At 43.8% G+C, this 22,909-nt stretch overlaps 1 protein-coding gene across 7 annotated transcripts in view; it reads left to right on the top strand.

The window, feature by feature from the left end:
* LOC133469721 (zinc finger MIZ domain-containing protein 1-like) overlaps positions 1-22,909 on the top strand; it is a 79,852-nt gene that overhangs the window by 37,595 nt on the left and 19,348 nt on the right. For 2 of the 7 annotated variants that reach the window (XM_061757126.1, XM_061757127.1), the window contains exons 3-5: positions 12,820-12,938; positions 15,459-15,572; positions 17,209-17,314. In XM_061757126.1, coding sequence (XP_061613110.1) covers positions 12,870-12,938; positions 15,459-15,572; positions 17,209-17,314 — 289 coding nt within the window. In that variant the 5' untranslated portion in view covers positions 12,820-12,869. Of the gene's footprint in view, positions 1-12,819; positions 12,939-15,458; positions 15,573-15,678; positions 15,865-17,208; positions 17,315-22,628; positions 22,757-22,909 lie in introns of those variants that run through there. The other 5 variants (XM_061757129.1, XM_061757128.1, XM_061757133.1 and 2 more) reach the window with 5 other exon arrangements.

Here is a 22,909-nt window from a genome sequence, read left to right as displayed (position 1 = left end):
GTCAACACGGAATGGGAACATCAGAGAGGGAGCGAGTCTGAAGAATCCTGCGCGTAATGCGTGTCGATTGTTGCCTTGAAGCTTTTTAACGTTTTGCAGGTGGCACCTGGAGGAGGACAGGAAATGAAAAGTTTTGCTGGGTAGCGAGCGGCAAGCGTTTATTTGCTTTGAGTCATTGACAGAATTTGGGATCACGGAGGCTCGCGCCGTTTCTCTTGCTCAAGGAGAGCCACTGTATCGGTTTCTCCGGCCTCGGTGGCGATCGGTGTCGAAGGTCGTGACCCCGGGCTCGTGGTCACCCCACCTCCTCCCCCCCCCCCCCCCTCTCAGCTGACCTCAGTTGACCTCCAGCACCGCTTTGTTCCTCCCTTGTTGGCTGTGGCTTTTTTTTTTTTTGTATTTCTGTATTTTGGAGTATTTGCTCTAATATGTTAGAATATCTTACAAAAATAGAACAATAATTCAACTTTTCATTTAAAAAAAAAAATCAAAGAATTATCATTTAAATTATTCAAATGAATTAATCACAATCACTCAAATTTCCCTTACAATCAGTAAAATGTAATAAATCAATAATATAAACTAATATCTGATTTTCTATCTAATATTTTTCTGTAATATTTTGTATTGTTTTCCAATATGTTTTGTATTTTCTACTAATATTTTTCTTTAGCAACATTGTATTTTGTCACGTTTTTGTATTAAGTCAGATTTTTTTGAGTCACTCATTATATACAAAATATATATGTATTTTAAAATGTGTATACAGTATCAGATTATTTCCAATGTTTTTGTATTAAGTAATATTTTTGTATTTTCTTCTTTAGTCTTTTAGAGCATATTTTTTGTGTTTCTCCTCTTAAATTTATGTATGTTTTAAAATATGTGAGTATAGATCATCTTATTTTCTAATAGTTTAATATTTGTTTTGAATATATTTTTGTATTTTTCCATCTAATCGTTTTGTAGTTTTTAAAATGTTTCTAAGTGTTTTTTTTTTTTTCAATGTTTAAAAAATACATATCTTTTGCAATTCTTCGTAGATTGATTTCTTTTGGTAATATTTTTGTGTTTGAAAATATTTCTCGATAGTATTCTTTTTTTAATAATAATAGACGTGGTGGAAATTGCTGCAACTATTTACGACGTCCGCTCGATTTCTCCTCGTCACCGACGGGTCCCGCTGGATTCATTTTCGATTTTTTGGAAGGATTAAAATTTTTGGAAACTTCAACGTTTTTGTCATTGTTGTCATGGTGCTGGCGCAAATGGCGGACAAAGATGAAAAGGTCTTTCCGAGCTTTCGCTTGATCCGATATTGCCGAATGAAGCGCCGGGCCAAAATATAACCTCCGTTTCGACTCCTCTGGCCTTTGCGCAGATTCTCAGTCCGAGTCGGACAGAGCAAGACAGACAGGGCGGCGGGCAAACAGGAAGAAGCCTGGCGACGGGCAAGCGGTGCTTTTTGGCTAAGGACGGGCCATTGTGCCCCCCGGCCACCCCCCCTCCCCCCCGGCTGAAGGTTGACGCTGCGATTCAGCCGGGCAGGAAGTGTTAGCTGCACTTTTCCCATCCGCGGCCTCTGCCAAGCGGGCCCGAGCGGAACAATCCCGCTCCTGTGAGCGCCACCGGGGAAGGCGAAGGCGAAGGGGGAGGAAGAGAGAGAAGCGGTCCGATTGGGCTGGGGTAACATCAGGCTCCTGCGTTACGCAAGCGTTCCCTTTTGTCTTTTTTTCGATCCAGATTGCGATGAGGCACGGCGACGGTTCTGCTCCCGCCGAAGCCATTTAAGGCAGCTCGCATATGGGCCCCGCCCGGCGCCGGCAACACAGTCTGAAAAGCGGCCAGCTGGAGAGCAAATCAAGATATCTCGCACCAACGTCGCATCTTTTTTGCTTAATTATCCAGGAAATTGTCGGCGCTTTTGAGATAACGCAGGTGTTTGTACGATAATAGCGGCCGGTGGCTGCATGGGAGCGAAACAATAAAGTCGTTCGGGTGTTACGAGAAGAAATGAAAGCGGAAACACCCCCGCCCCTTCCCTTGTCCCCGACGCTTACGCACAAATTCATTGGAAAGGCCTGAATGACTCTCGCGTGTGTGTGAACTTGTGCCAAGGTAGAAAGACATTTATTTTCACTAGGTCAACGAGGCGTAGGCTTTATTCCTCAAGTATTAGGCACTGTAACATTATGCGCAGTTTGAACAATAGCACAGCGCTTAAATATAGGCGAATACAAATGTCCTTAGAAAGTGACTCGATTCAAATGTATTGCACATAAGTTCAATCAAAGTTGTACCAAAATAAATGTTTGGAAACAAACAGTTCTAAAAGATTAACTGCAAATGTATTGTACTTCAAAGTTGAATACAACTGAACTTTTTGGCGGAACCTTGGTTTTCTTAGGAAAACTGGGGTGTACAAAAACCGAGGTTCAGCTATAACAAATGTACTGTTCTGGATTTTAAAAAGAGTTTAAGCCACTTTGTAACATTGGGCGCAGTTTGAATAATCGATTCAGTGGTTCCTTTGTGTGCCACTAGAGGGAGGCTGCGCACCACTAGTTGAAATGAACTCATCTGTTGATCAGGTTAATGACGCAGAGGAACTCTTTGGACACTGAAATGGATTGCGCACTATACAGCTGGCATCAGCCGGCAGACTTCTTCTTTTGATAAGTTACGCAAAGACAACCCGACCAAACATTTTCCACATATCGGAGAGAAAATTCCTTCAAGGTCTGGTTCCCAGTCTGTCATCAAGGCTGGCCACTGGTTCCGCAGGATTAATATTGATTTTTAAAAAATCAAATACAAATTTTACAAAACTAAACCGTTTGGGGTATATTTGCTAGCTCAAACCCAAACACAAGACGTTTCTGCCATCGTTTTCACATTCTGCCACTCAGAATTTTACAAACCTTGTGAAAAGATGGAAGTAGAAATACACAATATGTAAAAACAACTTCCCGAGTGGAGTCATCGGAACATATTTCATGACGTCTGTTGTATCGCCGTTCCCCCCGCGGAGCAACTTAATGTGCGATTGTGCGCCGGCGAGGAGGAATCGCACTATTAAGCCCCTTTAATGAAACAGTCAGGACGGACTCTCATATCTTCTTTAAAAAAAAAAAAAAGCAGCTCATCTAAATGGAAAACACATTGTCTTCATTATTTGCAACTGTTGAATGAAGGCAGTTTCCATGGTTACGGCCATTGGCGGCTGAAGTCTGGCTGGTCTGAGGCCAGAGGGGGGGCGGCGGCAGCGGCTGGGGGCGGGGGGGGGTTATATACGCGGGAACAAAGCGGCTCCTAATGGCGAGCCGGTACCGACGGCTCAGTCAGGAGCGATGGCGCGCTTCTACCTCCGTGCTCCCAAATGACACAGAAACTCGCGTCAACAAACGATATATGTCGGAAAGAAAGCTCACGGTAACGGCAGCTCATCCCGAAAACGTATCGTAAGCTTTGGTATCGATACAAAATACAGCGGAACTCTGCTTACGAATTGAATTAGTTTAGTGAGCCCGTCGGTTGTGGTCACCGCTAGCCCAGAATGGCCGCCACCTCCCTCATAGTTTTCCGTTCTAGTCGGCTCGCTGCTGTACTCGCAATAGTCAACGCGCGATATAGCGACTGGGAAACACGAAGGCCGCTCGGTTGCGGTGTGCTTTTGCCGCATCCGGCGCAGGTTGTCTCGAATCAGCGCCGACGACGACATTGTTCCCCACTTCTCAAGCGCTACAAAAGGTAGATGAGCGCACTGCTACTTAAAAACAACGAAGAAAGGCGAAGAAAGGCATTCAAGTGGCTTTGTTAATAATTACAAGAAAAGGACGTGTTTGCGCACGTGCGGGTTTCGGTGAGCAGCCAGGATCCTCGCAGCCGCTAATGAGATTAGCGACACAATGGCCGGCCGGGCTCCTGGGCGATCGGCGCGTTTTCACGGGCGCCTTTTCCAACATTTCATCGTGCCACAATGCAGAGCGGAGGCGTTCTGAACAACAGGCTGGAATACTCATTTGCTATTGTTAAGGCTACGTATTTAGGGATTTTTTTGAAAGTGCTTCCGACTTTCAGGTTAAATTGAGTTTTCCCTACACAGTTACATAGCTATGTTTATTTTTTAACATTCTATTTTATTATGTTATGACTGACCAATGTATGATTTTTTTTTTTTTTTTTTTTTTTTTTGGAGATCCATGCCGATTCCGATATTAGTAAAATTTCCGATAACCGATTAATTGGCCGATTAATTTAAAAATGTCAAATTTAAAATGAAAACAATTTTTGGTCCCTTAATGCTTACAAAAACTTGAATTACAGCCCGAACATTTGACTGTTTTACAATACTTTGCCCTTTTAGTATTTAACTTAAGAACCAAGCCTTTTTTTTGTTTGTTTGTATGTTTGAATGTCGTTATCTTTGTCCTGTGTTGTATTGTGTCAATGTGTTTAAAAAAAAAAAAAAAAAAAAAAAAAATCTGAGATGCAAAGAAGAAGAGAGATTTGAAAATGGCCGATTAATCGGTCGGGCCCTAATTCCGACTGTAGGTACGATCTACTTGCAATGTATGCTATTGTGCCACGGTGTGCCGAGATCCACCTGCAGGCAGCGTTGTTTACGTTCGCCCGTCATTCTATTTCAACTCGCCTGATGGATGGCGGGCCGGGTCGTCGCGCAGCTAACGCGTTACTGGGTTAGCAATTAGTTAGCTATTTAGGCTACAATATTATTACAAATGGTGTTCTCACAAGGAATTAGTATTAAATTGTACAAAATTACAAGGAAATTGTACAGTGTTCTACTGCATTCCAACCTCATGAATGTATTTTAATCATGTAACAAAAAAAAAGACATTTTCTTTAAGGAACACCCGAAAGATTTTACATTTTCTACTAATGCCAGTGCACACAAAGAATTAGTAGGAAATCGTACAAAATTAGTAGGAAATAAAAAATGAAATACATTTCATTGATGATGCTTTTTTTCATTTAAATGAAAATCGCAAAGTGCTTCAGAGATAAAAGCAGTAAAAACCAGAAATCAAAATGAAACAATCTAAAAACACATTGACATGACATTAATTCAAAATTACAGTTCAATCGTAACATTACATTTTTACATGAAAACCAAAATCTCCATTTTGATGCTGTCGTAGTATGATGACGTTGATTTTCTCCTTTTTGCCTCCCTATCACTGTATTTGACTGCGCCACAATGTAACGTCCACATTTTCAACGAACTACTTGATATCTTTTTCATCTGCGTCGTGTGGTATGCTGCTCATACTTTGACGGCGTATAATAAACGGAATGCATATTTCTGGCATCTGGCTGCAAAAAAACCAAGTGGCATATTTGTGCGCGCTGAAGGGGTTCTTATTGCTTCATTTGACAGCATAAATTGTACACGCCTGCTGCAACAAGACCCCCCCCCCCCCCCCCAACCCTCTTGTGCTTGCATACAGTATTTATTTAATGCTATTTATAGCACGCTGTACAATTACATGAAATGAGACGTACTGTTCTGCGAACGTGTGAACCGCTCGGACTACTTGCACGCTTACGATTGAAGCTTTTAAGTGTTAAAAGATTTTACATTTGGATTTGGATACTGTTGAAGTGTATCGTCACAATCCTGACAATATCATGGTAAGGGTACAGTACTGCCGCAGATTTGATATCTAATGCCGGTGTATCGAAACTGCGCCGTGCGCGATAACGGTACGATCCGCAATGATATCGACACAAGATACGATATCCATAGTAACGTGATTGTGAGCTGCATCTTCAGTCCATAAGTACAGTCAATGGAGATACTCGGTAACGGTGGTAGTTTTGATATCTTGTGTATTGATGATGAATGATTCGACGAGGTATCAAATACTTTGAATTTATTGTTCCTATTATCCTATTGATTATTGGAGTAATTGTATAAAAAAAAAAGCTTTATTAAACAATGGTACCTACACGAAATATGCTTATGAGGTGCAGGCAGTCATTTTTGTGCACTTGGGATTGCCATCCTCGCATTCTACACAGTAGTATCTGTGACTTTGAATGTGCGCGGCTTCAAAAGGCGGGGCCTGGCCCGGCGAGTGACGCGGGAGTCGGCGAATGAGAGTGTAACTAGCTGTCGTTAGCTCAGATTAGCCAGTCTATGTGTTGTGCCATTGTGCTGCTGCCGGCCTTGGCCACCTGGGGGCAGGATAAGACAGACATGGGGACAGACGGACGGACGGATATACGTACATGGACGTCTGTGCCGTGTCGCTCGTCTCTGCTCCACGTAGAGGATAAAGAATATATGACTGTGTGTACTATTGTATTGAATGTGTGATTGCTGCACAGTTAATGTTGAAATATCAGTTTCCTAATAGGTTATTTTCAAGGTCAACGCCGCCCTCCGGCCCTCCCTTTTTTACACATTCACTGCCATTGACGGCTTTAGAAGTCAAATATCCATGTCAACTGGGAAGGCTGGCAGTGAATGAGTTTTAAGTGACCCACTCGGGAAGGGGAAGGGGCGGGGGGGTCAAAAGCCTCCTGAGTTGCATGTCCGCTAATGTGTTGTCATTGACCAATTAGGAGCTCCGCATCAAACAAGTGCAGGCCGGGGGCTCGCGGCGCCTCCTGTTGTTTTTAATTGAGCACGTTTGCAGCATGAGGACCCCTCCCACCGTCACCACCGAGTCCCCCTCCCCATCTCCCCCTTTTTCCACCAACGCCCGAGCTGCTAGGATCAGTCCACTCAGCAAGGCTATCAAACGAGCTGCTGATATCACACATTGTACCTTTTAATAGTTAGATGACACGGGCCATCTCGGGAGAATTTAATTGCAAACGCTACAAAAAGTCAAGATTCCAATTCCACGCACCACTGGACTCTTGTAGCGTTTTATGTTATTGCACCTGCAAGGGAAGGCTTATGAAGGCAGGATATATATATATATATATATATATATATATATATATATATTTTTTTTTTTTGGTTCAAAATCCCACTCCTTAATTGCTTATTTATGTTTCATAGTCATTTCCTGATGGTTTCCCGAAGTATTTGAATGTAAATGTGGATTGTGCTTTTTGTACAAATTCCTACTAATACCAACCAAAACTTTGAAATGGAAAAAAAGTGGGCGAATCGTCACATAAAATCAAATAATTACAAATAAAATGCGATACGGCAAATAAAATACAATAAGAGACTTTGACGTATAAAGTGAAGTAGAATGAAATTAAATAATTAGATCAAATTTGATGTTATATAATAAAGTGAAATGAACCCAATTAAAACAATTAAAGGTACAGTAAACAAAGTCAAGTAAAAAAAAGGAAAATTGAATAAATAAATAAAATAAATTTAATTGCAAATGAAATATAATCAGCAAATAAAATAAACCAATTAAGTAAAGACATCAAATACAATAAAATGTCAAATGAATATATAGTCAGAAAAAAGTAGCAGTCTACAAATAAAGAAAATAATGTGAAAATAAAATATTTAAAAAACAGATGCAATTTAAATTTGACTAATAAAATCAGATAAAACTTAAATCCTGCATGTGCAAAAAAATCTGGAGGCAAATCTAGTCAAATAAAGTCAACAAATTGCATAAATGAATCAAGTGGAATAAATGAACAACATTCTGCCAACTAAAAGAGATTTTTTTTTTTTTTGTCCAATTCGAAAAACTGACGATTGATTTTTGAAATTTGAAATCCTAGCAGATTGTTTGGGACCATCTTTGGGGAGCTCCAGGCTAAAGTAGCTTTTTGCTTCCACCTCCTACGGTGGCTCATCTGTTTGTGACCCCCCCCCCCCCCCCCCCCCCCCACTTGCCCCTCTCCCCTCACCCATTTTGCTATTAGTGTGAGGGCTGGAAGCAAATTAAAAGAGTAGCTGTTTGCTGTGGGGGAGGGGGGGTTGAGGGTGAAGCAGGATGGACCACCTTCTCCCCCATGCGAGATGATGATGGTGTGCTGGTGCTGGTGGGAGGGGCTATGTGAAGCGTTACACTTGGTTGGAGAGGACATATTGCTTTGGCCCCTCTTGTTTTCCTTGCCTAGTAATTGTGTGTGTGTGTGTGTGTTGGGGGGGGGGGGGGGGGGGGGGGGGTTGTGGAGGACCCACCATCACGAAGACCCCCCCCCCCCCCACCGCTGCTGTGCTCCTTTCGCTTTTGCAATCACGCTGCAGATGTGCGTGATGGCTGAACAATCTCTCGTGCGCTTCCGAACGTGTGGGGCTGCTCCCGCAGGAATTTCGGGAGGGGTCGCTTATGTGAGAGAGGGGGCGGGGTCAGGGACGGGGGGCCGGGGGGGCGGGGTGTAGTGGAGATCAGTGAAGTGTGTGCGTGCCCTCGCTCACATTTTGCCACTGCACACCCAACCACATAAAATAAATCCATTCCCAGGCCTGTTACGGAGCCGTGTGGGGAAGTGTGAGTGCGCATACGTGGGGGGCACGGGGGTGCCCGGGCTCATATTATCCTCTGTGCCAGCTCTGCATGGAGCCCGCTGGGGATTAGGGCACATTCTGTGAGGCAACAATGGAAGTCATCCACATTTCCATCCTCCTTTTGCCGCTTCTCCCGCACGGAACAAACGCAGCCTTGTCCCTCGAGCGGGCACCTGGAGGAGGACGAGGCGCACACATCCCCCGCGCCCCCGCCCGCCATAAGTGTCCCGTCTAAACGGCCCCCACCCCCACACACTTCCACTCGGCTTGCTCAAACGTCAGCACAATGGTAACTTAATTAAAGGCCAGCTTGGAGGTTGTTTACACGTTGACGCTTTTTTCAAGTGACGATGGCTCAAAAGCACAAATCGGCGCTTGAAAACGCAAAAAGTTGAAAAGCCCTTTTTGTACTATCCAATTTCACTAAATTGCTTGGAAAATTACGATTCATCTCTTACAAATAAATTAGTTTTGGTGTTATTCTTTTTAACACTGGTAATGTTTGAGGCTAGTAAGCATTTATTTTACCATTCAAAAGCCCACGATGTGGCAAATATACGATATGCCGAGGGAACACTATTCAATCCATTTCGCTGACGTGAGTTTTGTCAATCAGATTCCAGATTTTCTCTATTAATATGGACGGGAATTCCTTGAATCCCCTCGAGCACCCCGGAAAAAACGCGTTTTGGTGTTTTCTCAAATCGTCGCCTCGCCGGGGTTAATTCGCTGGAGCTCCGCACATTCACATAGTTTGGTTGACTTCTCGCAGCTTTATGCGTGCGATGTTCTACGCCGTCAACAGTGGTGGGAAGAGTTTCACAACGGACTCCGTAAACCGCAGTAATATAATAAAGCATATATGCCTGTGAGATTCATTATATTGTCTGTGTTGTGTCGCTCCGCCGTTTGTGTTCAAATATCCGTTGCTTAACACCGCTACGGTGATGCTATTCGTTAGCCCGTCTATGGTGTTTTACATTGTGTGTTAGCATTAAGCTAGCAGAAGCCAAAGTTGTGACGTTGCGACAAAATCAGCTTAATGACGGCTCGTATCTCCAAAAGATTGTAAGTCGGGTCAGTCGCATCTCAAGGCGTCAGCGCATGAAGATTATCTGACCTTTCCGTTTCACTTGCCCGAACATCAGAGTAGGGAACAAGTGCATCCCGTCGACGTTCACCTAATGAAAGGCGAGCGCCGTTTGGGAGAAAGGAGATATCGCGATGGCGCGGATTAGTCCTCAGTTGCGTCTCGCTGGCCTCCGTTAGACGGACGGCGGCGGCGCCGCCTTGAGCCACGCGTCTCCACGTGTGGCCGTCAGGTGACGCGCTGACGCCGGCCGGGGCCGCCTCGCTCCCGTTCAATTGTGTCGTGCGTGTTGCTTGAGCCGCTATTGCGGAGGCGTATCTATCTTCTATCACGCCGCGCTGTTGCCGTGGAGCACATTAGGCGTGACGCAGGGGCTGTGAGGCTATCATGAGCTTGGCACGGCACTCCTTACAAAGTGTGTGCGCGCGCGCTTGTGTATGTTTTTGCATATTTTCTTTTTGGTCACGTGAAATTGCTCTGTATTTTTCCTAATATTTCCGTATTTTTCAGCAGGTATTTTTTTCAGTTTTTGTCTATTATTTCTGTATTTTTGTCTAATATTGGATATTACCTTTCTCGTATTTTCTCTAATAATTACTGGTTATTTTTCAAATTGATTTCACTTTTTCCCCTCCAATCATTGTGTGTTTATGTCTAATAGTATTTAGTATTTTCTTGCCCTAATCATTTATTTTCGGACTTGATCAGAATGCGTTTCTTGCCGTTTTCAGTGAAAGTTACATTCACAACTGGGAATTTTTCTGGGTCCGACGGTGCGACGTAAAACATAGATGGTACTAATGAAAATGAAAATGAAAATAGACGAAGAAGAAGGAAAATAAATAATGTGCAATCAGCAAGGGGGGGAGGTGTCTATTCGAAAAGAGGCGTCCATTTTTAGGGGAGGTGTTGATTGCAGAGGAGGGGTTTATTGGCACTTTGCATTTGTTTGAGGGGGTGGTGTCTATTTGAGAGTTAGGCCTTTATTGGAGGGGGAGGCATTTATTTTTGGAGTAGGCATGTATTTGAGGACCAGGTGTTTATTTGAGTGGCATATGTACATTTCAGGAGGAGGCATCTATTTGGGGAGGAGCCGTGGATTTGAGGGGGAGGCATTTATTGGAGGAGGAGGCGTTAATTTGAGTGTGAGGCGTTGTCTTGTCCCTTTAAGTGGCTCAATTAGCGGCACTTCAAAGAGCTGCACGCGGAAGCAAAGTGGCGGGGCCTCCGATAACTCACCGCGGGGTGAGGCGCGAAGAGGCCAGGCATGCAGAGAGTGAAGGGAGGCGGCGGCGGCGGCGGCGGCTCGAGTTATGAACCGGCAGGCGAGGATTTGTGGCGCTTGTTTAAAAGGCTTAAAGCGACGCCTCTCCAACGTCATCGCCATCACCAGCGCCACCGTGCGGCAGGCCGGGGGAGAGAGAGCCACCTGCTGGCTGGATTAGAGAAGCGCCCGGGGCACGACCCGGATCAATTCTTTCACAAAAATGCTTGTCATCAACACTTGACGACATAAACATTTTGAAATGACTTTCAACAATAAACAACATGGATTTCGCTCATAGTTACATGAGCGAAACGGTCTTTTTGTAATAATACTTTTAGAATTATCTGCTGTAATATTTAGCAAGCGGGAAGTAACGGCAGGACTCCTCTGTATTATTAATAATAATTCATACATACATTATTAAAGTACAAAATAGAATTGAAAATACATTCTAAAAAAAATAAAAATCAAAAAGACCAAATGAAATTCAATTGCAATTCAATGATAAAATGATCCAAATAATTTAGGTTTGTATTATATATCCCTCTATAATATTTTTGGAACTTTCTGGCTGTGTGCGGTAATGGAAGCACACCCCCGTTGCGCTGAAAAGATGTTATTATGCGCGACATATACTGTCGTAGCCAGGGTTGTTTACTCAACTGCAGAGTGTACACCATGGTGCGCTATTGGTAAGGCGTTTTTTTCTGAAAATACATATATTTTAGTCATATAACTTTTTTTTTTTTTTATTTTGTCCATTTTATTTTCCGTTTTATTTCATTTAATATTTTTCATTTTTTTTCAAATATTGTTCTACTTTTTCTACCATTTAGTTTGTTTTTATATATTTTATTATGTTTTAGCCAATAAGTTTGTATTTTCTATTTTTTTATGTCTAATTCTAATAATTTCTGCTATTCTTTTTTTATACATTTATTTTTAGTATTTCATCTAATTCTTCTAAAAAAATAAAATTCCTATATTCTATTTTTTGCTAACATTTGTGCACTGTATTTTGGCTATTATTTTCGTATTTTTCATCCAATATGTTTGATTTTCCAATATTTGTTTTGTTGTATTTTTGAATGTCAAATATTTTGTAGCTTTTCTGGATGCCTCTTTTTGAGTCATTTGTATTTTTCAGCTAATATTTGGTAATTTATTTTATACAGTATTACAATTGTCTACTACTGCAGTAGTTTTTTTGTAATATTTTGTTATATTTTTTCATATTTCTTTTCCTTCATTTTTTCTACTGTAAATAATTTGTATTTTTTAGAAAAATGTGTCTATTTTCCATCCAATATTCTTGGATTTTTGCCCATTATTTAGTACTTTTCTTTTTTTTTTCCCTCCATTTTTTTCAGTGTTTGTATATTTTTCATGTCATATTTGTCATTTTTATCATCTACTTCAGAATGTTTGCAAATTTGTTTTGCATTTTGCATAGTTTTGTATTTTTTTCCAAACATTTATTTGTCATCCAATGTTCGAGTGTTTTTATACATTTATATTCTATCCTTGGTATTTTTTTAATAATAGTTTTCTACTTTTCTTAATATTTTTCTACTTTTGTGTCTAATATTATGTTATTTTGGCTCACATTTTTCTACTTGTTTTTTTGTTTCTTTTTTTGTTCTTATGATTAGTTTTTTTCTTCTCGTGTACTTTTTTTCCCCACAAAGTGTGCGCTTTTTGTATATTTTGAATGGTCTCATATTTCTTCTCTTATGTGTACTTTCAAAATGTAATATTTCCCTATGTTTCGAATCCATTTTGTATTTCTTTGGCTAATATTTGTTGCCATTTCATGTCCTATTTCTTGCGTGCGTGGAGAGGGCGGGGGGGGGCGAGGCCTCGTTTAGCGGGCGCCGCAGGAGCTAAGAGGGACGTCGTCGTCCGCGCTCGCTCGTCAGCCGCCCGCCCGACCGACCGCTAGCTCCCGTCCCCCGTCGCGCGCATGTGACAACACTGTGCGCGTTGTTTGTGTTTCAGCTCGATGGCCGGCAGGTAGAGCGCGAGGAGGCTAACGAGGGACAATCAACATGAACTCCATTCCGTCCATGGACAGACACATCCAGCAGACCAATGACCGGCTGCAGTGTATCAAACAGGTGAGCTGTGGCGCACGGAAAAGCCGCCTCATTTATTCGTGTCAAGGGAGTGATGTGCACCCCCCGAAAAATGGGAACATGTTTGGAATAAGAAAAATAGCACAAAACGGTATCGTACTGTATGAAAGCATATGCGCTGGCCGGACCGCGAATAGCGAAAACCCGTGGATAATTGACACCCATTAGAATTGTATTGAATTATTATTCTTATTTTTTTTTTAAACCCCAAAATTCTTGAACGAGCGGGGATAAACCGCCGCTATGCGTTTTCGGGGATGGTTCCAATGCCAAAAAAGAAAAAATAGGTCCACTGTAGTTATAATAAAGTAGAATGTAAGGAAATAAAGTTATTTCTTCATTGCTACATTATGATTATTATTTTCCCCCACTTCAATTTCACTGTAGTCCCGCTTCAGTATCGTGCGTGTCGTAGAAGTGCTACTTCGCCAAGTCGACTTTGTGCACATCTTGCTGATGTTTTTCTATGATTTCAAGTACGGCTGCAACTAACCATTATTTTAATAATTGATTCGTGAATGAATCAGATTTTTAAAAAACATCTTTTAGTAGGGAAATTAAACAATTGTTTTCATCCGATGATTCAAAAATAGGACATGATTTGAAATTGCAGAAAATGTACAAACAAAAATCTGATAACAAAATTATGATTCAGTTCCGGGTTTTGGTGTGTCACATCCATCAGAAAATTGTTTTCCAAAGTCAAAGCAGATGTTTGATTTAGTGTGAAATTCAAAGCTGACATGTAGAGGATTCGGACAAGTAAAAGAAATGTCTTTAAACGACTAAAGTATGGGAAATTGCGAGCCCAAAACACAACACTTTGGTTCTGAGGTAACCATGTAAAGTGATGGTGGGCACACGTGTGAAGTTTGCTGGCGCCATCTGGTGGCCGAGTGTCTGAATCGCAAAAGAATGGACCGATTGTAGCACCCCAACATGCAAGTTTTTCCTGTGTGTAAATGTGCGGCAGGTTAAGCGAATGAACCCCGATGAGGCCAAAATGGAAACAAACACCGTGTTAGCGTCTTTTGCCAATTAGCTCGATCCGTCGCGCGTGTTAAACGATTTAGCGTGTGGGATCATTTCACAACAATCGGGGTTATGTTTTTTTTTTTTTGGGGGGGGGGGGGCGCATAATACATACTCTGCCAATGAGATCATCGGCAGCCCGTCTATTCGCCTTCCTCGCACACAAAGATGAGCATCAGGGGAGGTCGGAACAATTAACTCGCTGTCTTTTGCGCCCCCCCCCCCCCCCCCCCCCCTCCCCCCACACATTGTGCCGCATCAAGCCGTTCAAATAATTAAGGAACGACTGCCAGCCAGTCCAGCTGTTGGCTTTCAGTCACAGTTTTTGGAATCCAAATCAAGCCTGGCTCATTGTGTGTCACAAACTGTGAGAGGTGACACGCCAGCCTAAGTAGCCCCCCTAGCCCCCCCCCCCCCCCCCCCCCCCCCCCCCCCCCCCCCCAAAACAAAACAAAAACCTCTCGGTCTGGGGGACAAATTGATTTTGTTGCGGTGATGATGAATTAGCGCCGAACAGGATTATAAAGTGGAGGAAATTGGAATCTGTCAGCCTGATTGAATCACGCGCTCCGACGCAAAATCAGAAATCATTACGCTGCTAATTTCTCCATGCTGCTGAATTACGCTAATTCGATTTTTAAACATGACTTGAGGTCATTTAAATGACGGAATCGCAGCAGTGGCGGCACGTGGGAGAATTGAGTTGGCTTTGTACGAAACACTATTTTTGTGTGTGTTTTTTTTTATTGTTTGTCTTTATGTATGCGCTATAAATTCCATTTCTGGTTCCAGGATTATCCTACATCCCACAAATTCATCTGCAAAAAAAGGCTAATTAACTAATTTGTCTGTTGTATTTTGTAATTATTTTTATTTTATTATTACATTACATTATTACATTATAACAAAGACATAGACGTTTAATGTTAGTTTCATTACATCTATTTAATTATTTAATTAACAAAGACACTAGCATTTTTATTTAACTGTTAGGTTTTATATTCTATTATAATTTATTATACAATCATTTTATTTTATTATTTTCATTTAATGTTCCCTTAAAAACATTTTATTGTTTTACTGTTGGTTTATTTTTAATGATTTTGTTATAGTTTATTGTAGGTATTTTATGGTATTTCATGTATTTATTTCAATTTATTTCAAATTAAATAATTGAACTACCATTTCCTTGCATGATTATTTTGACCTTTTTATTCATTTATTTAACGTGATTGATTTTGTCCATATGTATAAAGTTTCCATTTTCCAGCGACTATGACGTTAGCTGTGCAGAAACTCCACAAATAAATGCTCGAGTCATCTGACTACATTTTGTGATTTCATTGGCTCGTGTGCATTAGTTCAAAGTTCCATTTCTAGTCCTACTCTATGTCATTCCTTGCTTTTCTCGAACTTTTGGGAAAGATTTTATTGAAATGTTTTTTTTGTTTTTTTTTCCACCCTCCGCAGCACTTACAAAATCCGGCCAATTTCCAAACGGCGGCGACCGAGTTGTTGGACTGGTGCGGCGACCCCCGAGCCTTCCAGCGTCCCTTCGAGCAAAGCCTGATGGGATGTCTGACGGTAAGCCGCCGCCCCCCGCGCGCACACACACACACACACACACACACACACCTTCCCGAAAAAGAGCGGCTGTGGCGCCCCCTCTCAGCGCTCGAGTGCAATATAAAGTCCTCAAAGCACAAAGCGACGAGTGGCGGAATAAAGGAAGTCGACTTTGAAAGCTTGCTGATTCCTTGAATAATCAGCATCGCGAGACGTCTGAGGGAGAAGCGAGCTGCGGACGAGCTTCACAGGAGCTACCAGATGATTTGCATACTCGGACGCCGTTTGTTGACAAGAGTAGCTTGAAAAAGTAAGTGAAGGCCACATATGGGAACCCTGGAGAACTTCTTTCCAAAGCCTCCTTTCAAACTCTTCAAACTGCTCCAAACTACTTCAGCATGGCATATATTTCCACCCAAAAAAAAAAATCCATTCTAGTTAGGTCCTTTCAAGCCTTTATTTCATTTGTTTATAAAGCCAAGTAGGGATTGAGCAACTGAAAATATTTTGTTTAGAATATAATGTGGCAGTAACAATAACATTTAATAATATTGAATAAGTAAATTCCTTGAATGAAAGTCGAGTCAAAGTGGATTAGTCGATATTTTTTCAGCACAAATAGACGACTCGATGAATTGACAACTAAGTGATTGATATATCAGACGTTTAAAGACCTTGTTTAACTTAATTGTCCAAATTCTGGGAATTTCAGCCTCTCGCTTTCTGTCCGATGGATTTTCTTCCAAATCCGACATTTGCAAACGTCTCCTTTTGCTGTGGATCCACATGTCCCCCCCAATTTTCTGACGGATGTTAAAGACCAAAGCACACACTGAATCATAATCATGTTTATTTTCTGCACTTGTCGATTTCAAATCGTATTTAATGTTCAAACTGATCAAGTTGAGGAAGTCTCATCAAACGCGTGTTTGGAACATCCCACAGGCGAACAGGCTCATTGGGAACGGGGTGGGTGATCGCCATGATTGCTTGCCTCAATTGCTCCGTCATTCCCAAGCAAAGATGGGGCGAGGTTCACCTCTTTGTGAACACGTGTGTGAGAAAATAGTCCCAACAGTTTGAATTGCAAGGGATTGAGGGATTTCATCATCTCCGGTCCATAATATCGTCAAAAGGTTCAGAGAATCTGGAGAAAGCGCTGCATGGAAGCGGCGAGGCCCAAAAATTTAGCTTGAAGAGGATTTGCAAGTCATTGTATTCTGTTTGGATTTCTGTTTAACACAAAGTGCCAACTTCTTTGGCATTGGGGTTGTGCACACTTGGAAAGTGCTCGACTGAAACATTCTCATATTCACAACGGAATGTTTGGTTTGCACTCACACGCAGTAATGACACGCTGGCATCCACTCGATACAAATGCGTCTTTCAGAATATTATGTGAGCGTATTTCAGCGATTTCCAGCTTTTGCGCGTGAGACGAGAGCGTTTCGGTCGTGTGTCTGAGAGCGTGTGGTTTGACCGTCGCATCTGCTTTCACAGTTCTGGATTTGAATTTCAGGTTTCGTTTTCACGTTGCGCCCTAGAAAGCGGACGGATGAATTTCAGGTTTCGTTTTCATGTGAAAAGCGTGGGACTCAGCGGCGTTGTCCCGCCTTTCCTTTCCTTCCCCCCCCGCCCCCCCCCCCCCGTTCAGGTGGTGAGCCGCGTGGCAGCGCAGCAGGGCTTCGACTTGGACCTCGGCTACCGACTCCTGGCCGTGTGCGCCGCCAACCGGGACAAGTTCACGCCAAAGTCGGCAGGTAAGAACGGCGGTTTTTAGCGTTTCCGAGCAGGGCCGCCGTCCGTCCGTCCGTCTTCGTCGTCCCCCCTCTCGCCGACTCCGACCTTTAAAAAAGATGCGACTGCATCAGGCGTGATGAGATTCGTCATCCCGGGAAAAAGCTTGCTGTCGCGTGTCGCTAATGAAGACGTAGAGGCTGTCGGCGGCTGGCCGGATCACCGGGATTTGCTTCTGGCCCCCTTCACAGTTGTTGGATATTTGATATTGTTTTGAGTTTTCCCTTTTGTTTAGTTTTTTCCGATGACTGATTGACAGCTCATCCCGGTTTTACACGGAGGTTACACGAGGCCTCGACTCGCTCTACGCGAGCCCAAATGAACTTTGGGCTGCCAGTTTTGCGCCGTGACGTGATGTGAAATCGAATCTCCTGACGTTTTTGTGGGTTTCGATAACTCAACGGTAGTCGTTCGGGGAGGATCCCACCCAGTGTGCAACACAAACACGACGATGTGCTCATATGCATGATAACAACCACAGGGCTGACTTCTTGCAGAATGGCAAATAATGACCTAATAATAATATACGTGACAATAGGCAACTTGTTCTGTGTACACAAATTTAGTTTATTAGCAAGTCTGCCGTTGACCTAATGTTAGCTTATAATGTGCAGTGAACTTTTGTGATGCGTCATTGCTGTAAGTGGGAAAATTGTGTTTTGTTGTTGTTTCTTTTCGCGTGTCCTGAGCGATCCGTTGGCTTCCTTTTGTTCTGCTGAACACGTACACTGTATTTCCAACGCGCGCGCTAATTAGAGCGCTCTCCGACGGCCAACGTGTCATCGCGGTGTCTGTTCGGAGTTGGGTCATTGATATCGCCCCCTTTTGTCAGCGAGGGACCCCCTTTGCGCGGGTTGCTGACAGCCACATGTTGTCGTCGTCGTGCTTTTTGATTGATGTCAGCCGTCCTGCGGGGCCCTCGACGGCCGCCTGTCCCGCCTACTCTGCTGCGACGCGTCTGGGTGGGAGTAAGTCGCGCGTCGTCGCTGTCGGGCGGAATCCTCGCATCTCCAAAGTCGCAACTTTTCAGAAGATTCAAAGAAAATGCATCGTCAACGCCACATCATTCAAGTTGCTATAGAATATACCCATTGTGCGCCAACGTCAACACAGCACCATCCCAAAATCATCTTTAAATGCTAAAAAAATAGCTAATCTTGTCGTTTAATAAAATAGTGCGCAGAACCAGTTCCTTCTGCAACAAAGCAGGACAGCTATCCATTTTTAACAAAACAGGCTTGCTCGGATGTAGCTAACCTTTCACTCGTTATTGTCAAAACAAAACAAAAACAATCTAGATTTTCAGTCTTGAGGCGACATAATGTCACATGGCTCCCGCAAAGTCAGGGACAGGCGGAGTTTGATGACACTAGTCAGACATTAGAAGTGTCTAACATCGTTAATTGATTTGTTATCGAGCTATTATAACACTTTCAAATGGTTAACAATGCGTAAAAAGGACAGAACAATAGTATCAATATGTGGAAAAAATAGGAAATTGACCATAATTGGACATACGGGGTTACCGCCCAACAGCGACGATAAATAAGTAAAGGCTTCTTTATACTACCCGGCGCGTAGTTTGCAAGTACATCCGTGCGAATGTGTATCGCGAACACAGTGAGGGAGCGGTTAGCGCGTCCGCCTCTCACTTCTAAGGCCGGGGGTTCAAATCCGGAATCCGGCCGCCCCGTTTAAAAGTTAGCATGTTTGCCCGTGCGGGCCTGCGTAGGTTTTCTCCGGGTACTCCTCCGGCTTGTCAAAATGTCGCTCCTCCCGCATTTCGGGAGGCCCTCGTCAAGGCGCCGCTGTGGCAGCCAGGGAAACGGCCCTTCACCCGCTCTTCCCCCGCAGGCCTCAGGGCCAGGACCCGTTCCCCTGACATTCAGCGGCGCCGTTGCCGAGCGACCCGAGTCACGTGACGGCATCCAGAAACGCGGGGGTGTCTATAAACGTTTTTGCCACCGAGGACAGGAAAATTGAAGGATACGGGGGGGGGGGGCACTTGTTTATCCAACACACTAAATCCAAACCGTCGAGCAAAATAAACAAGCAATTCTATCGTTCAAGAAGAACTGCTTCCAGCTCAGCTTTCTGCAAATAGTTGAGGATTCTGGGGTGATCGCAGGACACGAGAATGTAAAAGCTGACAACAACTCATGTAAGAGTTATTTTGCAAATTAGGGCTCTTTATTCAAAATGTATTTCAATCCTTTTGATTGAAATAGCTTGATTTGAGTCAATGAAGTCAACATATGAACTATTTTCAGTTCTTAAAACCCATAAAATGTCTTGAAACTTTGTTGCGCGTAATAATTTGGAACAGTGTGCATTTTAGGGTTTGTATTTTCCCCCCCAAAAGACGTTTTTCTTTTGTTCAAAAACATTGCCAGAAAGCTGTCGCAGTTGATGTCTTGAAAGTTTTGCTGACTGTCAAATAGCATTTGAAAATCAGTGTCAAAGAAAGAGGAGACTCACTTTCAGCAGGAAAAAAGCTTATTCCACCAAAAACCCGAAAGCGGAGAAAACGAGCTTTTTGAAACACGTCACGCAGAATGCAGAGTGACTTTGCCGTTAATATTGCTTGCTTTTGTGACGCCTCAAACTAGAAAACAACAAAGCAAGACTGAGAAAGCACTCCTGATGTCCAAATCACCATTTATTGACAGATATACGATTAAGCAACGCTGACTCGGCGCATGGGTCGAGTTGAACGCCGCTGGCTTTTTTGAAAAAATTTTTTTTATACATGCCGTTTGGCCACTCCCTCCACGAATTGCGTGCTCTTTTCTCATGATGGCGACACATTCTCCGTTTATACCGCACACACTGGATACGTACTCTGTTGGAGCGCGAGGATCCTAAAGAAATGTCGGCATTTCCTGCCCTCATAAGGCGAGAGTCGCCGCTTCATCTTTGCCTTCAACTCAAAAGCCGTGCTGATATCAAATTGTAAAGCGAGTATGTGGCCGCCCCAGACTTGGCCCGACCTTGGTGTAGCCCTATTTTCTGACGCTTGTGGACATTAGCCCCGCGAAAGGAATTTCAGCTTCTGTTCGAAGCGTTCCGTTGCAATTCTGTCGAGTCTTCGGAATCGGACGGAGAAATCGATGCTCGCGTATTCCTTCGTTGCGGAAAAGCCCCTTTGAGGCCGTCCTCGGCTGCTCGGACGTGCGCGACTTGTGGAAATAAAACGTCGAAATAAAGCGAGCGCGTTTTGCCCGCGATGCGTGTTGTACTTAAGCGTAATTGCTTTTTACTGTTGAATGGAGCTTCGCCTGACAAGAGCAGAAAAGGCGGCGGTGTAATTTAGTGGGTTGAACAAGTGATAGCTTGAATGGCTGCACTCGGGGGAAGCGAGTGAGACGTGGGAGGGGAGGGCCCACAATGCACCGGGGCGGGCGGCGGAGAAGGGGGGGGATGGGTGCCAGTCGTGACCTCTTTGTGAGCAAGATTAGCCTGTTCTATTAATCCGTGATTACGCGGAGACATCAAAGTAAGGGGGCGCCGGTCGCCACAACCCCCGTATCGTCGTCACGCTTTACGATCGCAAAAGGCGTCAGTTCGGGTCCCCCAAAAGTAAAAGAGCCGGGGGCTTAATCACCGTTTTTTCAGGATGGTACACTCCCGATTGTTTGCGCTTCAACAGGCTCTCGGAATTCCTGGCTCCAGAAGAGTAAAAGGACAGGGGGGGGGTGGCAAACAAACGGGGCGAGTAAACAAGCTTTTCAGCAAGGTAATCGGTCGGGCCGGGGCTCGTTGCTCTTCGACGCTCGTTGTTGTTGGGTTTTCCCCCCACACACACGACGGTTTGTCAGCTGTTTCAGGATCGGCGTCGGTCGTCGGCATCGGTGCGCAGCTGCACTCGACGGAACTGGACCATCGCAAACAAATTAGCCCACCTACTAACTGCAATTCCCCGTGTGCCAATCACAAAACAAAACCACAAAAACATGGTGTGATTGTCAAGGAGAAAGCGGATTGCAACATTACAAGAACACAAAGTCTACAGTGAACCTCCGTTTCTTGCGCAAAATTTGAAGCCACGACGTACCTTAGGTCCAGCCAATTATACGCCATTAGCTTTGTGATGTCATTTCTGCTGAGTCATGTATCTCACTTGTTTCCTCTTCCTCGAGATGGCTAAAAAGGTTTTCGGAACAAGTTGGCATATAAGTTGAGACGCAACTTCAGAGCATCATCAATAATACTGCGTATTTCAAATATGTTTGCGATAAACCGACTACAAGGAAGTCCTGTCAACAGAACCATACCCAAAAAAGGCAGATCTGATCTTTTATATCCGATGCGCAAGTTGGTCATCAACCAGAGGGTTTGCAGCAGCGGGAGGCGAGTCAGGTGATCGCATCGCATGAAAATTCCTTTTCAAATGAGCCCACAGCCAGTGTCCAGCGTACGGGATGCAGGCCAAAACCGGCCCGCTCGGGGGTGCAATTCGGCCCGCGGGATGAATTTGTAAGACATTGGGATGGTGGGGACTCATTTTGATGCTCAATTTTTCACTTCCAAATACAGATCAGTTATTCTGCACACATGTGGATGACGAGCTGAAGCGAAATGTTCTTTTCTTTCAAAAGTCATTCAATGTAAAGATTTTCCTTGCGTACTTGTTTTGTTCTACATGAAAACAAAGGGCCCAGAGATTTCTCATGATATTAAGTACGCGATGATTTTAGTGGCCACGCACGGCCATCAAATTGGGCCGTATGTGGCCCCTGAACGACAAGTTTGACGCCCTTGCGTTAAACTCTTCTGCTTTTTGGTCATTTTTTGAAGCTCACTAAGTCTTCTTGTTCTCCTTTTTGTGTGCGCATGACATTTGAGGCCTCGGGCGCTCGCTGCTAGTAGCGCTATTATTTTCCTTGTGTAATTATTTATCCAAGCGTCGTGAGCGCTAATTGGCCCTTCCCTCGCCCACCAGGAAGCCACACGAACATTTACCCTCCTCCTCTTATTGCCCTTTAATGACTATCTTTGATGAATCAAGTCACCCGTGAAGAACAGTCACTAACATTTTTATTTTATTTTATTTTTTTATATATATGTTGCTTATTTGGGGTGGGGGGTTGGTTTAACTGGAGTGAGGCCAAGACGGAGACCGTCTTGCACATGAGGCACCACCCCCTCTCTTTGCAAGTTTGAAATGTGAGCCGCCTGTGTGTTTTTTTTCCCCCCCCCCCTTCCTTTTCTCCTTCCTCCCCTCCCCTCCCCTCCCCTCCCCTCGCCTCCCCTCGCCTCGCCTCGCCTCGCCTCCCCGCCCGCCTACTGGCTGGCGAGAAGTGTCTGCTGGTCGAGTGAGTGTGTGTGAGAGTGCGTGATGTGTGTATTGCGAGAGCATGCACTGGATCACTAGACAGAAAAACGGAAGCCACATCAAGACGGAGGTGAGGAGATAAGCATTCCCTTGACACTCTCGCTCCCTCTCTCCTTCCTTCCTTCCTTCCTTCCTTCACTGCTTTGGTGATCATTTGTGACCTCCTCTCGTCGGACTACAAACATGGCTCCTCTCTCCAGCTCCGCGCCGCGTTATTCCCTCC

Source organism: Phyllopteryx taeniolatus, chromosome 19 (genome assembly GCF_024500385.1).
Source record: "Phyllopteryx taeniolatus isolate TA_2022b chromosome 19, UOR_Ptae_1.2, whole genome shotgun sequence".
Classification (NCBI taxonomy): Eukaryota; Metazoa; Chordata; class Actinopteri; order Syngnathiformes; family Syngnathidae; genus Phyllopteryx; species Phyllopteryx taeniolatus.
The sequence above is the reverse complement of the archived record's forward strand: the minus strand, read 5'-3'. Positions and strand labels throughout refer to the sequence as shown.